This window comes from Haliotis rufescens, unplaced genomic scaffold, assembly GCF_023055435.1.
Source record: "Haliotis rufescens isolate VD_foot unplaced genomic scaffold, xgHalRufe1.0.p SCAF_11, whole genome shotgun sequence".
In the NCBI taxonomy this organism is placed as follows: Eukaryota; Metazoa; Mollusca; class Gastropoda; order Lepetellida; family Haliotidae; genus Haliotis; species Haliotis rufescens.
Window position 1 is genome coordinate 36,771,079 of NW_025963791.1, and position 17,091 is coordinate 36,788,169.

A 17,091-nucleotide genomic window follows, 5' to 3' on the forward strand; every position below is an offset into this window, starting at 1 on the left:
TACTGGTGGTGGTGAGGGGGAGGTGCAGTCCAGGGAATGTCTTTACAAACTGAAACTGAAAATCTATGCTTCTCCGTGTCTTGTTTAGATATACTTTCTTAAAAGTTTTTGAGTATTCACGGGAACAGAAAAAAAGGGAAGAGAACAACAACAGTTTACATCACTGTTTGTATCAAAGGATATTATTATTGTCTTACGCCGTAACAAACCAGCAATATCACGGCAAGGGACACCAGAAATGGGCTTCACACATTGTACCCATGTGGGGAAACGAACCCGGGTCCTCGGCGCGACGAGCGAACGCTTTAACCACTAGGCTACCCCACATTGTATGTGAAGAATTTCACTCCCCGAACATAGCTAGGTTACGTAATAAGGATATTCATTGTTTGAAATCACTATTTTCAAATGAAGACACATATATATCATTCATGCCAGGAACATCGTGGTGAATTAATGTAAATGCGCATGTGCTACACATGTCTGTGTTATATGCTTGTAACTGATTATTGATCATGAAACAGTATGTACAGTAAAACTGATTATAAACTCACTGCCACGTTTGCCTATTGTAAAGAGATATCTTTCTATCTCGTGACAGCTTCTTGGGAGGTTTTACCTTTCCAGGGTGTGAGGTCTTACTGTTTCCTAGTTTTCCTTGTTTCTTCTCACGCTTTGGTCGCATTGCTTTTACACCGCCGCACACTGTAATGTTTCACTATGAGATATCTCGATGTTTTGTTTTTAAAAATATTTTTTTTATTTCTTGCATTTAGACGGTTTATAAGTGAGGCAAAGCACTCCGAGGTTATGGTCAAGGTTGGTTGGTTGGTTTGTTGTTTAACGCCGCACTCAGCAATATTCCAGCTATATGACGGCGGTCTGTAAATAATCGAGTCTGGACCAGACAATCCAGTGATTAATATCATGAGCATCGATCCACGCAATTGGGATCGATGACATGCATCAACCAAGTCAGCGAGCCTGACCACCTGATCCCGTTAGTCGCCTTTTACGACAAGCATAGTCGCCTTTTACGGCAAGCATGGGTTGCTGAAGATCTATTCTACCCCGGATCTTCACGGGTCTATGGTCAAGGAAGTAATACCTCGGCAATCGGGTATCAGCAATGTAAGCTTCGCTCCTCCGTCTTACATTGCCGATACCCTCTCGCCTCGGTCTTCCTTTCTCGACCATAACCTCATAGATGTGCTTAATCCTTCACAATTTCAATATTCTCAGAAGTGATTGTTTTTCGCTCGGTGGCGTTTAGCTCCAACCCGTTTTCCAAGTAAAATGACAACGTTATTCATTTCCATATCTTCTCAAAGGGATATATAAATGTAAAATGTTTCCTGACACCAACATTTATTCGTATTATAAATCATGTACAAATTAAAACAAAAGACCCGAATATATATCTAACAAGTTATACGATGGCGTGTTTTCCAAGCAGGCAATGTCTCCCCAAGGCGACTCTGTGTGTTCTGGTCACATCCACTTGGTTCAACATTCCCACAGCTTATCACAACTGAATGGGTGCGGAGGTTATGTAATATTAGTCGACATTACGTTCTTGTGAATTCGTGTTGATCAATATTATGATACTAAACTACCAACAGAGACCGATTCATACATGGAAGATTTAGAGGAACCTGTTTGGTATGTCGTGACAAACAACTTAAAGGGCAAGTATACACGAAAATGAACCTATTTTTCTTGTACTTTTTCATCATGAAAAGTATTTACCTAGTAGTTTCGGAGGCAAAACAATTAAAATATCACACGTATCAAATTTATTTTATTCATAAAATCGGTTCATATTTTTCACATTTACAGAGTGTTCTATTTCCATAATAAACACACCATGGCTTATGCCCCTTGCAATATGACGTCATTGGTGCCAATTGATAAAGGAATGACGTCATAAGACTTTATTAGACGCGTTTCACGTGGTGTATGTAGGTGTGTGGTTCTATCTTCTCAGATGCGCAGCCTAGCTATTGTTTTGTTCGGTGCCGAGCTGTCCAAGATACAACGCTAAGCACAATTACTCTAAAATTATTTCGTTTTCCAAAATCGCGACTGTGAAGACAACAATGCACTGATAACATACTGTAAGATTCGCGATTATGGTTGGAAGGGTCCGTTGTATGAATTGCGCTTATTCGTTCATTTGTGTTGCGCATATTGGCTCTTGCTGAGTTGCTGTCGTCTTCCGTGAGAGTTTAGATACCTGCTGGTTCTGAAACCACAGGACCATATGTAACTAATAATAACAATTAAAAAAACTAGCCAAAAAATTATAGAAGAGGCCGAAGGCCGTTTTTGTTACTATTATTAGTTACATCTGGTCCTGTGCTGAAACTGATCGGAAGCGGATGGTGTACGATCCTTATATGGAAACGGGCCAAAGGGACAGCACTCTCATCAAAACCCTGACTGGGATGTTTTTGTAAACAAACGCCGTAAAGTTGAAGTAACTCGATCAGGTAAGTTTGCTGTGTTAGTTTATTCTAACCACAGTAGTATTTAAGTAATGTATTTTAGCAGGGGTAGGGTGATATTTGTTTCACTTGACAATCATGAACATCCGCGATGTTGTCTCGTTCACATGTTCACTTCCTGCATGGTTATGTCGATACCCCTGATCAGCTGATCGTTGCAGTATGCAGCAATTTAAACTCCTGTTGATGGAGTAAGTTGTATTACGTAATGTTTTAGTTTTACAGCCATTCCCGTCTGGAATTAACACAGATCATCTCATTTCGGTAATTAATAAACTTTATAATAACACAGGAAAACAAATTATAAATTATATAAACTCATTGAAATTCTGTGTGTGTTTGTGTGTGTACCTAATCTTTAAATAATCATGTACAATAATTTTGATTCAGACTGTTGAAGCAAAAATCCGCAAAATTACATTGTTGCAACATGTTTATTTTTTATATTGAGGCTTTATATATTTTTTATTTAAAAAGATATCTGGTTTTGCAGGTTTGTAGCTGACAAAATATCCAGTCACTATCCAAAATCATTGCCCACCTACCACCTAAAATATTCAAATTTCATGTTCAATGCAATTTACACACATATACAATTTATAGCACATTTATACATGAAAAAAATCAAGTTACCATTTTATATTTTGTGATAGTGCGATATAGATGACAAAAGTGTTAATGTTTCTATGTTGTATCTTTCAAATATGAAGTTTCGAGCCAAGTCATGCCAGACACCAATGCCCAGAAAGTACAGGTCCCCAGTCCATCATGGTGTAAAGTCGCTGTCCAATGTACACAAGAAGCATGGCACACCGTGCTTCACAGTATGAGGTACAAAATAATATTTTGACAATGAATAATCACACAATGTAAATACTATATGCAAATAATTTCTGTATTGAACTATTTTGTGTATCTATTATATTCTATATTGTTGTCTTTTGTAAAAGTGTAGTGTGGATGACAAATGAAAGTATACTGTGAATGACATATAACAGGTTAGATCTGATACAATTTGTACACAGTTAACTGATGATATTTGTCTTCAGGCACCCAGTGACATGCCTGACACTGCTGAAGATTATTACCACCTTCTTTTACAATTATTTAGTCAGTGTACATATTATTTTGACAAATTTATGTTTAAATTATTTTTATATTTTTCAGGTCCCACAATGATATTGAAGAGTATAAATGCGACAAAACCCTTTCCATATTCATATGAAATCTCTGTAAAAACAGTTGATGGTACGATTCTGACTAAATCCTGAGCAAGTGTTAATGAATCGCTATCAAATAGTGATAATACCAGGTGTTCGCGAAAGGTGAGAGTATCCTGCCCAACCAGACCACAAGGAATCCCTGGTGTTGAGATCCATTTTCATTGAGTGCAAATTGTGTTTATTTTCATGCAGAGTTACAAGTCATAAAATATTAGAGTGTCTTGTGAGGTACAGTGCTTCAGACAACAAGAGAGCTGTACTTTTGAAATAGTCAACCAGTGCACTAACAAGTTGCCACTGAGCATTTAGCCAGTGCTTGTGATATTTTCTTCAGTCTTTTCCCCGGCCCTCGCCCTTGCCCAAAACTACCTGATCCAGCATCAGCCATCCTGTATTACAGAAACTTATCAAATGAAGCAGCAAAGGCTGATTGTTGTCAGAGACCATAAAACAAGATTTCAATGAAAAAAGTTTATTTTAATGAGCATAGAGAAAAACATTACATACATCAGATGGAAATCTTTCATGAATCACCTCGACAACACAAGATGGAATAACTTTTCTCTGATTCTTCAACTATTTCTGCAAATCCCCAAAGTGAACCTCTTGTTTATGAGTTGTAGATAGATTCTGAAATGAAAAAGTGTCTTTTATAAGTCAAGCTATGCACAACATTACAAAAAGATATCATACCATTTACATATATATTTTTGTCATTAAATCTGGAGGGATGCTTATATAAGAAGTAACTTGTATTGATGATATATGCATAATTTTTATTACATGTTAATAATTCAATAAATACCAAAACAGTTTATAGTTCTATCATGTTGACATGATGTGTTTATTACTGTAGGTTTGAATACTTCTTGAAATATTGTGGGCATGTTTCAATATCACTGATGTAATTTAATAACCTTACAAGTTACATATGCTTTCACAACTTGCTGGCAAATAAACATTTATGGTACTCAAATCTCTTATTTTACTTGTCAGATTTGTTTGTTGTGCATGAGAGATCTTAAAATGCATAATAAAATAAATTGATGAAAGTAAATCATATTATATGTTTTCTAAACTTTATTTCAAGTGTTAATATAAAAAAGGGTTGTGGGGTAGCCTTGTGGTGAAAGCGTTCGATCATCACACTGAAGACCCAAGTTTGATTCCCCACATGGGCACAACATGTGAAGCCCTTTTCGTTGTGATATTGCTGGAATATTGCTAAAAGCGGGGTAAAACCCTACTCACTCACTCATATAAAAAAATGATTGCATATTTCATTTGCATTTTAGGGGGTGGTTGTTACAGATGTTTTGCTCAAAAGGTCAGGTTGGGAGGTCCAAATTTCCAAACAAAGATTTACAATTTCAAATATTTTTCACTAATATTCAACAAGTTTTACTTATGGTTTCTTAGATAATTTATATGTATTTTTTGTGACAGTAAATGAGCTTTTTGTAAACATTTTACATATATCTGGTCCACTCAGTTAAACAACCCACTGTTTTTAATAATTAATTATATATTAGATATTTCTTCTTATTTATAGTTTCTAAACATTTTTTTAAAAAATCTGGCCCCATAATAGATGATAAATAGTTTCTCTGCAAAGTTGCAATGCATTTTCTATGAATGGTTGTCAGAACAAACCAATAACCAATTATCTATTAAATAGAATAAGATAATGTAGGCCTACTGCAGTAACTGGTTTCAAACACTAAACAAATCAATTGAGTGATCTATCTTTTCACTTTCAAATGGGGACGGTGTGAAGTGTGAAGTACGACATCCAATTATTTATCAATAAATATGGCAGGTATTTTGAACTCGGATGGGAAAAAATCAAAGAGAATATCTTTTTCCCCCAGTACGTTACCACTCGGCAACCGACTTTAGAAACGTACTGGGACGTACCCCATTTTCGTGTTACTCTAAGCATATGGTCTCGTCATCAGCTATTGTGTAATCTTGTTGAGACAACGTTTGGCGACAGATCGTATTTGTTTCTTGATATTGGCAAGTAGCATTGATCTGTAGCCTATAGGTGGTGGGAATAGTTACACCCAATACAGACAAACTCAGATTGACGACAATGCCGATACCGGCGATAGGGTCGTAACAGGGTGGGACAGGATGAATAGGCCTGCTGACGAAGCATGCGGGTCACCAGGCGTGACAAAAATCTCTTAGAATATGACATTTCCGCTTCTAAAAACGTAATAATGAGCATATAGGTAATTTAGGTATACACACATCAAAGTGTTATTCTTACCACGTTGTCACTGGTAGGCCTAATTGTGTAGATGTGGAGTCGATGTCGGGTGACAAATTAGGTGATGTGGGTCTTCTCTTGTTTCCACTTGATTTTCATCGTTTCCATACCGCGAAGCTTGCTCGTTTTGGTTCAAAATCGTATGGTTTTGCGATTTCTTGAAGGGTCAAGGGAACTTCTTCGGACCAGGCAAGGTATCGGATGCCATGTTGTCTCACCATAAACTGGTTCTTGATATCTTTTGCGTTGTGACAAGACAGGGACCCAGTTAAATTGGCACCAATTACGTCATAATCTAAGGGGGATAACTCAGGCCTGTTTAGCTCGGAAAACGAGGCCTCATAACGGCATGACATTTTCACTCTTATTGTGAGCTCGCTACATTGACTGTGAGAAAAATGAGTGTATATTTTCAAACACTGATACTAACTAATTCTAAAATTCCGTTTTGTTTAAAATAAGAAAGAAAGTGATTTTTGCGTGTACACTTCCCCTTTAACAAGACTTTGTAACCTCCAGTGACGTCATCCGATTGTTCTCCAGGCAGGTTAAATCTCAGAAACAGGGATGTTATAATATGCCGGGGATTTTATAATTACAACTTCCGTTCTTATTGTAACATATTAATGTTTCTCGCTAGAAATTTATTTTGCATTTGAACACAATGTAATGAAATGGAAAATCAAATGACAAATGTTTTCTTATTATTCCCGCGGATCGAACATGCAACCTTCGCATATTTAGCCCAGTGACTGTGCCACTAGCCTACAGACGCGCTGATACATCACAATGATGCTAAGAACGTCTTTTTTCAAGAACTCGTACGCCAGCAACAACTTTACGCCCGTTTTCTAAGGTTTATCCCTTGGATTTGTGTTTTAATGTCATCTAATAACCCTGCATCTGGTGTAATTCTTTGTTTCGTTATCTTGCTTAAAGGCCGAATAAAGGGGAAAACAAATCATTGCAGTCATTGTAGGACGTTAATTTAAAACAAAGCTGCTTTATTTTTTTTTATGTCATAATTTCCTGGAGGTTTATTCAAGTCAAACTGTGTTTTTATATTTATGTAGACCCTGCTCTATCGGAACCTGTATGCAAATGATATTTTTTTTAACTATAAGAAAATTATCTTTTGACTTTCTGCAAAATGTATTTCATGAACATTTAAAGACGTTCGCGAATCAGAAATAAATTATATCCGGGTCCGAATTTTCGATAGTGATAACATACTGAACACCGTGAAGCGTTTTATCGTCACCACTCGCCCCTTTCCGACACCTGCATGAAGATCCGGCTTGTCCCGGATTAACACGAGTTGGTCACGAATGACAAGAAGTTGGACATTCGTAACCACTCGCCACTTTCCGGAACCTGCTTGTCCCGGAATAACACGAGTGTCACGAAAGAATTTACAGAGCTCACAGACTGATAATATTACTGCATCTGTTTTCAGAAGACATCTGAAGACTTTGACAGCTGTGGGAGAAACTACGAAATGGATGAAACTGCGAAACGAGCTGTGATTAAGTATCTGCATAAAAAGGGCATGACAACAAATGAAATACACGAAGATATGAGCAGCACCCTTGGTGCAAACTGTCCTTCTTATTCAACTGTGGAGGAATGTGTTGCTGAACTGAAGCAAAGCAGCAGTGGCAGCGCAGACGGTCAGAATTCGGATCATCCTGAAGATGCCACGTCTGAAACTAAACTGGAGCCTGTCCACAATGACTGACTATATCGCAAGGACTACATGTTGGAACTGGTTGTTTTTGTGTTATATCCGATGAGATGTTTGTTCATGCTATCAACCACATGTTTGTCACAGACTCCCTGGCATGTACTCACTCACTCATTCTCATACATGATTTTCATGACACATTGCCATCCCATGTACGAAACACCCCAAAAAGTCAATCCAATTATAATACCTGTAGCTATTTTATTTATGCCCTGGTTGTATTGAAATGTTGTGTATGTGTGACAGTGAAATTTGTCATGTGATATGTATGTTGTATGTGCAATAAAAAAATTACACGATCTACACATACTCAAACTTTAAGAAATTTTGTATGTTTTCAGCAATATTGTCTAAAAAATCACATCACAGTTTACACCTGGTATCTACAGAGCCCCGGATGACTTTTTGAGCAATTGAGTTTTTACTCTAGGGTTTCTATTTTAATTGGGTTATTACATTTTTCATTGGGTAAGCAATATCTGTTTTACTCACCTATTCATCACTCTATTGGGTTTTGCCTAAAATTAGTGAACTTTTAAAGATTTAAAAAAAATGAAATAATGTTTTCGATGTATATGGCTGTTCTAAATATATAGGCTTGACTAAATTAGCTCGTAATTGTGTTTTGGAAATAAGCTCCTTTGTACGCTTGCTGGAAAAGCTTCATTGTGTATTTACACATGCTGTTTTTATACATTTGAGTTTTTCATTTAATGCATGCGTTTCTGTATGCAATTGAAAGTAATTGGGTTTTGAACATTTTGGAGGGGTATTTTACGCAAATAAGCTGCTTATCTGTAGCTCTGCATCTAAATCTAGGTCTATATTTTCTGTTAGACCTATGTAGGATCAGGGCTCCCAGATAATTTTTTAAGCAATTGAGTATTTACCACGTTTGCTCACCTGTTATCATTCACTTTGAGTATTTGATAATTGTCTTTGGGTATTGAATATAATGTTCTCCCTTGGATCCAGGGTAGGGGTATTTTTAAACCAACAGTAGACATTTCAAATAAATCTGCTTAAGATAGTATACACAGTATACTTACACTGAGCCGACCAATTCTTGTTTGGCCCCTTAATGCCAAGCGCCAGGCAGGGTAACAACAAGTACCCTCTTTTAATGTCTTTTAATATGACCAACCTACAGGTGGACGCTCTACCACCAGACCATTTAGGTGGTCCTTTGGGTTTCTGAAGCTAACGAGGAATGGTGTCTGCTGATCTATTAGAAGTCCTATCTGGAACCCATCCTGCAGGCACCCGTGAAGATTCGGGGTAGAATAGGTCTTCAGCAACCCATGCTTGCCATAAAAGGTGACTATGCTTGTCGCAAAAGGCGACTAATGGGATCGGCGATCAGGCTCGCTGACTTGGTTGATGCATGTCATCGATCCCAATTGCGTGGATCGATGCTCATGATATCAATCACTGGATTGTCTGGTCCAGACTCGATTATTTACAGACTGCCATTATATAGCTGGAATATTGCTGAGTGCAGCGTTAAACAACCAACCAACCAAACCAACCAACCACTTTTCATGTTGTTTACATTAACTTACAGAAAAACATGTGCATGCTTACCGGTACTTGTCTGGATGAATGCACTGCATAGTGCTAGCCCTCTGAGATACCTTGCCACCATTTAAACATACCAGACTCAGTAATCTGAGTATACCAAGCCAACCAGTCCTTGTCTTATCCCCTCAATGTCGAGCACAAGGCAGGGTAACAACAAGTGCCATAGTTTAACATCATTGGGGGTTGGGAATTGAACCGACCAAATGCTCTCTTGATGATGAAAGAATAAGAATAAGAAAATGAGTGCAATAGGCTGAATTAGTCGTAATTAATGAGGAAATCTAACCATGATCAACTCCATTCCCCAAGATCAATCTTTTACTATATGCTTGCACTGTCGAACATTGCCAACATCTTAGAAAATCAGCTTGGTTCAAAGACTTGCTATGTTCAAATATTTATCCTAAAGCTTCAGGAAAACTAATGTCAGACTTTCCGACACATTATATTCATCATTATCTCTTCATTTAGTGTTGGTAAAAATTCTCATACATCTAATTACCTTCATGATGACAATTAAATATTTTGCACATTTCTAAAATCATGTATAACCTGTGACGTAATTTGTCCTTTTTATTTTGTGTTAGGTGTTCAATGGTGCACTCGTTATCATATGACATATAATAAATAATCAAGACTGGACCAGACAATCCAGTGATTGACATCATGAGAAACGATCTACGAAATTAGGATACGATGACATGCATCATCCAAGTCAGCAAGCCTGACCATCTGATCCCGTTTGTCACCTCTTATGACTTTAATGTTTAAGTGATGTTTCAGGGTTACTTCTGGCCCTTCATTAAGTGAACAAAGGGAAAGAAGAAGCCCAAGTCACCAAGCCTGACCACCCGATCCAGATAGACGACTCTTACGACAAGCATGGGTTGTTGAAGATCCTTAAACCCTCAAAGAAAAGACAAAAGTGATATAAGCATCTCAATATTTTAATACACCGTTTGTGAAGGTGACCTGTACATAATACAAAGCATGATGGTCATTTAATACATAATCATAACATTGTCACTGTACATAATATACAAACTTATCAGCCTGCCATAAACAGTCCAAAGAGTGACTGCAAGTGATGTAGTCTTTGTGGAGATCAACAATACAATTAATAGCGTACATATCAATGCAACATTTAATGAGAATTGTGCTTGATAGTCGTTCAAGTATGTCCATGTTTTGGAAGGTGACTTAAAAGAGTGCCTGATTGGGCTGCTTTTGCTGTAGTCAAACTGGCCTTGGATCGGGGAAATCTGTTGTTAACACTATGAGACTTCCTAGATGTCAATACTAGGACAGGTCATCGAGGAGAGTTGTTCAGTGACCAGTACAAGGAGTTATGATACACAGAGTAGCCAAAAGATCCCTGTTTGTTTGGAACCTGCCCAAGAAGTTCGGAAAGATGACAACGAAACAACAAGGTCACAACTGCCAGGGTACAGTGACACAACCAAACGACCAGGTCACTACTGCCAGTGTATGGTGACACAACCAAATGACCAGGTCACAACTGCCAGGGTACAGTGACACAACCAAACGACCAGGTCACTACTGCCAGTGTATGGTGACACAACCAAACGACCAGGTCACTACTGCCAGGGTACAGTGACACAACCAAACGACCAGGTCACTACTGCCAGTGTATGGTGACACAACCAAATGACCAGGTCACAACTGCCAGGGTACAGTGACACAACCAAACGACCAGGTCACTACTGCCAGTGTATGGTGACACAACCAAACTACCAGGTCACTACTGCCAGGGTACAGTGACACAACCAAACGACCAGGTCACGACTGCCAGGGTACAGTGACACAACCAAACGACCAGGTCACAACTGCCAGAGTATGGTGACACAATCAAATGACCAGGTCACGACTGCCAGGGTCCAGTGACACAACCAAACGACCAGGTCACTACTGCCAGGTTACAGTGACACAACCAAACGACCAGGTCACGACTGCAAGGGTATGGTGACACAACCAAACGACCAGGTCACAACTGCCAGGGTATGGTGACACAACCAAACGACCAGGTCACCACTGCAAGGGTATGGTGACACAACCAAACGATCAGGTCACAACTGCAAGGGTATGGTGACACAACCAAACGACCAGGTCACGACTGCAAGGGTATGGTGACAACCAAACGACCAGGTCACAACTGCCAGTGTATGGTGACAACCACACGACCAGGTCACAACTGCCAGTGTATGGTGACAACCAAACGACCAGGTCACAACTGCCAGTGTATGGTGACAACCAAACGACCAGGTCACGACTGCAAGGGTACAGTGACACAACCAAACGACCAGGTCACGACTGCAAGGGTATGGTGACACAACCAAACGACCAGGTCACAACTGCCAGTGTATGGTGACAACCAAATGACCAGGTCACAACTGCCAGTGTATGGTGACAACCACATGACCAGGTCACAACTACCAGTGTATGGTGACAACCAAACGACCAGGTCACAACTGCCAGTGTATGGTGACAACCAAACAACCAGGTCACAACTGCCAGTGTATGGTGACAACCAAACGACCAGGTCACAACTGCCAGTGTATGGTGACAACCAAACGACCAGGTCACAACTGCCAGTGTATGGTGACAACCACACGACCAGGTCACAACTGCCAGTGTATGGTGACAACCAAACGACCAGGTCACAACTGCCAGTGTATGGTGACACATCAAGCAAGATTCAGTTCAATCAGTGCTCTGCCATTTTGGCCAAATTGTCCCAAATTGTTGGATATTGTGACAAGCATATACATGTGGTTTTGAAGTTGATTAACATAAATCTGTTACTCTGGGAAATAGCTCAACGAGATGAGGGCGTCCTCGGAACAGTGAAATGTAGAAGTCTGTGAATACATTGTAGCATGTGAGGATTGAACCATGGAAAGACTTTGTGGCAGATCCATGGCAGATCATTATACATGAATATGGCCGTTCCATAAATACAACAAATTATGCCTTCATTTTCTAATACATGCACCCTCATTCAGTGCTGTGAAAATGAACAAATTACATAAATTCCATGATAAGTCTACCAACACTACTGTAAATAAAGCTGCAGTTATGTAAAACACAAATGAAGAGGTAAGATTTGAACATTATCACAACCCTAGTGAGACAAATATAACTGATACCACAATGGGGGTAAAAACAGTCAAGAAAAGGAGGTAACACCAAAACAACGAGGATCACAAGAATGGGCAGTATCCGATCATCATGACGTCATTACAATACAAGTGTGAAAAAGATGATCTGCCACAGAGACCCACCATAATCCTCATAAAACAATTATCTTCCAGGGAATTTTGTTATCAAGGCCAAGCCAATATACTTTTCAGAAAAGAGTTCTGAAGCCAATTTACAAAACAATGCATCAAGTCAGAAAACTAAATGAATGGTTTATTATTCTCCTGTGGACCTCATTGTCCCATTTTGAATTTTTTCTTTTGATTTTGAGTTTAGTCCTTGCTTTTTCCAAACATACAAGAGAAGATGGTGACACATAAAAGAGGTACGTCAGTCTGGCCCTAGGCGTCACTGAGCTGCAGCTACACAGAACGATCATGCTAACAAAATAAGGAAAACTTTTATTAAAGCTGCACACAATCAAATAATGCTAACATAAAATCTGGTAGATCAATCAACAAAAAACTTGACTCTCCATGTCTGACTATGGGATTAATATATATACTTGCAGCAACTGAATGCATCTTGTGTCACAGAAAAATGTACCACACGAAACTCATTGATATTATGCCTTTAAGAAATTAAGCCAAGAAAACAGATTTATCTCTTGATGATAAATTTTAACATTTTGGGGGGGACAATCTGTTTCTCTTCCGAACTGTTGACCTTCGTTGATATTACAGGCTCACATACAGTCCTATTGTAATACCAGTTTCAATGTCAATGTAACATGCTCACAAAGAAAGCAATCTTAAATATCCCCATGTGAATACAGGTATATAAATAAGGAGTCTGGGAACAAACTACTGACAGTATCTTGTTTTTAGGACAAAGTCTGGAAAACATTTTTAAGAATAGCCATACAAATCAAATTAAGTCATTCATATCCACTTTATTCTGAACATTCAGTGTCTGTGTTGAAATATAAAAATGACTACAATATTTTCCCTGACATGAAATGCTTTTTGGTATCATATATACATCATATTTACTCATATCCTCTAAGTTTCAACACTTTACTGAAAAGTAACGAATAACAAAATACTAGTTACCATGGTTACAAACTAACAATGTTTTGGACATCTAGCTAACTTTCACACACATTCCGCAGTACATGGCTGGAGCACTATTTACTTCTGCCATTCTCGGAGTTCATGAGTGTTCTTGCTGGAGATACTGCCTCACACTATAAACATCATGACTTGAGGGCACCTGTAGCACTAATTCAACTGATGTACAGTACATATCCACAAAATACAATAATTAGCTTTAAATGAAAATCAATTTATCTCAAAGAACAAGGGCTGGGACAGGTAACTCGGGTCAGGTGGGTCCTGAGTAGGACCTAATACAAACCAAAATATCCTAACTGTGGTTCGTCACATGATATAGTGTTCCAGAGCAATAACAATAAAGATCCATGGTAACTTACTCTACAAGTCGTTAGTGTTTGCATTTTGAATTCACCTTGCACTCATTTCTTCTGACTTGAATAAATTTCTGTAAAGACAAATCTTCAGTCAACTTCTGTGTATGCATGATCAGATCGTTTTATACAAGTATAAAAAATTAGTGGTGGGACGATACACTGACGCATCGGTTCATCGCAATATTTCACTTCCTATACAAGTATCGATCACAGTTGCACACAAAGTAAAAAGTATCGATTCTTACCTTAAATGTATTCTTTGATAAATGTTACACCAAACACTAATTAGTAGTGAAAAAGTAAATATTTTCATCTATGTCACCATACTTGACACTGCCAACTTTAAATCATCAGTGTGCCAGGTATTTGAAAATCCTGTCTATGAAAAATATGGGTTACGCACTACAGATACGAGCACATACAAGTATCGTGATATGTATTGGATCGTGAGCAAGGTATGTGATACGTATCGGATCGCGCGGTCGGTGTATCGTCTCAGCCCTAATCTAAATAGATTCTACCAGGTCCCTAGTAAAAATTCCCAATCCCATTTTGTACCATAATCTTGAGGCCTACAACAGGTACCTGGGTAGGGTCGGGTACCCAGTAGTAAGTTTGGACTCGTCCCAGCCCAATCAAGTACTGACAAATTGATGTCGGCTGGTGTTTCCTTTGGTGTCAAAACCAGCAACCCAGGTCTCCTAGCAGGGACTAGGATGTGTCTGTTGCCCACAAAGAGAAGATAGGTTGTACTCAGTGTAATGTATGAGTAAAACAGTGACTGTATCTTCGAATTACATCAACAGATTTCTGCCACATATGCACATATATATAATTAACAGAAATCTAGAGTAACAGAAACAAGCAGTAAGCCAATCTTTTCACTAAACCTTCACTGCAACGGTTCATCCTGGGACTACCTACCACTAACAAATTGGCACTACAGTGATGGTGACTATCCATAGATACAGAGAGGGAGTAACATCTGGAGTCAGTGAGTGAGGGAACAAAGCCAGGGAGTCATACCAGTACAGCTATAGTCAGGGCAGCCTGGAAGTAAAGAAGCCAAGATGAGATGTGTTGATTGTGAGGACAGAAGGTCATGGTGATTCACATCAGCAGGGTCACAGATGAGAGTTGTCTTCTCTTGTCTGTCTTCCTAGCACTGTCTAGGACATAAGTGGGGTACTGGGAACCTAGTCTGCCATTCAATGCCCATGGGGATAGGATAGGACTCTATAATAACATAGATATGATAAAGACTAATACTATATGTCAATTAGGGAGCAACCATTTGATTTTCGGTGGGCAGTATTTTGTTTTGTGATCAGGAATGTCAAGGATTCAACATACACAGGTGCTCATCTTAAATAGAAAAATTAAATAAAATTAGTGAACTGTATTCTTTGGAAACATGAAACTTTCATGGATATCAACTTATTTATTGTGGCAAGTTTCATGCTGCTCTTCCAACTACTAAATGCCTATTAAAATCATTACTTCTTTGGATACTTTAAATACTGGTAGTCTGCAAGAAAAGAGAACATTAATTTGTTTTCTTGAATGTGAGGCACATGTAACTTATTCAGGGGGTTAATCAAATAGAGGTTTCCTCACCGTAAGTAGTATATAAGATGTTACAATGGCTGCAGAATAGGACCTACAATTACCTTGCAGAGACTGCTTCTTGCTACTTTGTGCTATTGTGTGCTACACAGCAGTTTCACAATAAAAGTCAAGGGGTTCCTTCCTTTGTCCTATTCCAGCTTTAGGGGGTCCTAACATTCAAATACTACAGCCCCAAATCTCATAGACCTTCTTAGTTTCTAACACCGCAAAGAAATCCACACGTTGGACACAAGTTTCATACCCAACATACACTTCCTTCCTGGGGGATTCAGGTTAATAGCTAATTTAGTGAAAGTACTTCATATTTTCTAAAACAACCCAGTACTTTGGTCTGATTAAGACAGCAAGTTTTAGACAGAGGGCTGCCCACCCATTTCAAGTCTGTCATTGCCTCATCACTGTGTATAGAACATAGTTAATATGGTTTGACATAAGCCATGTGTGCTCACTGCCAGTCCAACGGATGAATGATATGAATGTTTGGACATCTATCTGGGTAGCGAAGACCCTCACCTAGTCAGTGATTGATATCCTTGTTTGAGCATACGGCTTTACGATTCATCAGCAACCTCTTTTCGTCGTCCATGGTGAACGTAAATCTGAGACAGACTTAATGAGCATCCAGTTGGAACCTTGTAACACTGGGACGATGCACATGATGAATACTGAATATCACTCAGCCATCCACATCTTCAGGACGAGCACCGAGAATTACTTATAGGTTATTGCTAGGAATAAAAGATGTGTTGGTGATCACATGTGGAGTGAGGGTAACGATCATAGTGTATCACTTTACGATAATAATTTCACATATACTACTCCGAACAAGTTAAGGATCACCCGATTCTTTCATATTACTACAATTAATCTGTCACGGCATGACAGATTAACTACCAGTATAATAATATATTATTTTAGTGGTATAAAATCATGAGACATGAGATAATGGGGTCTTATCACCAAACTGTAAATTATAATTCACAAAGTGATCTTGCAATACCTGATGTTATATAGAATGTGTAATACATTGTAATGTTTTGTCATGTTATATACATCGGCTGGAAGATTTAATGGAGACTCTTTATTCTTCTTCGTACAGAATACAAATGGTACAGTTTCACCAAGGAAGAGAGCTCAAGCTTTCATCTGCCTCAGTTGCGAGTTTGTTGACCTTAACAAAATAAGCAAAGGTAAGTACCAGTCTCAGCTAGCACAAACCAAACAACACCGAATGGCACCAGTCATAGCTGGCACAAACTGACAAGCACATCCGCTCAAGTGTGGATCAGACCAATCCAAAGCCCTCGGTTTGTTGAATAGCGGTGAGAAGCTTTGTTCGGAGGACATCTTTCCGTGTGTATTTGGGCAGGTCAAGGAGGTTGAAGCAAGTGTGAGCGGCGGGCAGGTAATCGTCCCCTCCCCCTGTAGGCTGGATCACCATCTGTCAACACACACACACACACATCCGGTGAAATAGGAGTACA

At 38.9% G+C, this 17,091-nt stretch overlaps 1 protein-coding gene and 2 long non-coding RNA genes across 5 annotated transcripts in view; 1 reads left to right on the top strand and 2 right to left on the bottom strand.

The window, feature by feature from the left end:
- Positions 1-1,687: 1,687 nt before the first annotated feature.
- LOC124143992 lies at positions 1,688-4,703 on the top strand. Its single transcript, XR_006862361.2, has 3 exons — positions 1,688-2,492; positions 3,218-3,338; positions 3,675-4,703. It is a non-coding gene; the product is annotated as an uncharacterized LOC124143992 (long non-coding RNA).
- LOC125378027 lies at positions 4,187-6,492 on the bottom strand. The gene is made up of 2 exons (XR_007219987.1): positions 6,006-6,492; positions 4,187-4,360 (listed from the first exon to the last, which is right to left on the bottom strand). It is a non-coding gene; the product is annotated as an uncharacterized LOC125378027 (long non-coding RNA).
- A 3,769-nt stretch (positions 6,493-10,261) lies between these two features.
- The window catches only part of LOC124153089 (probable E3 ubiquitin-protein ligase HERC4), a 56,113-nt gene continuing 49,283 nt past the window's right edge, over positions 10,262-17,091 (bottom strand). For all 3 annotated transcript variants that reach the window (XM_046526232.2, XM_046526230.2, XM_046526231.2), the window contains exon 29: positions 10,262-17,048. In XM_046526232.2, coding sequence (XP_046382188.1) covers positions 16,893-17,048 — 156 coding nt within the window. In that variant the 3' untranslated portion in view covers positions 10,262-16,892. The remainder of the gene's footprint in view (positions 17,049-17,091) is intronic.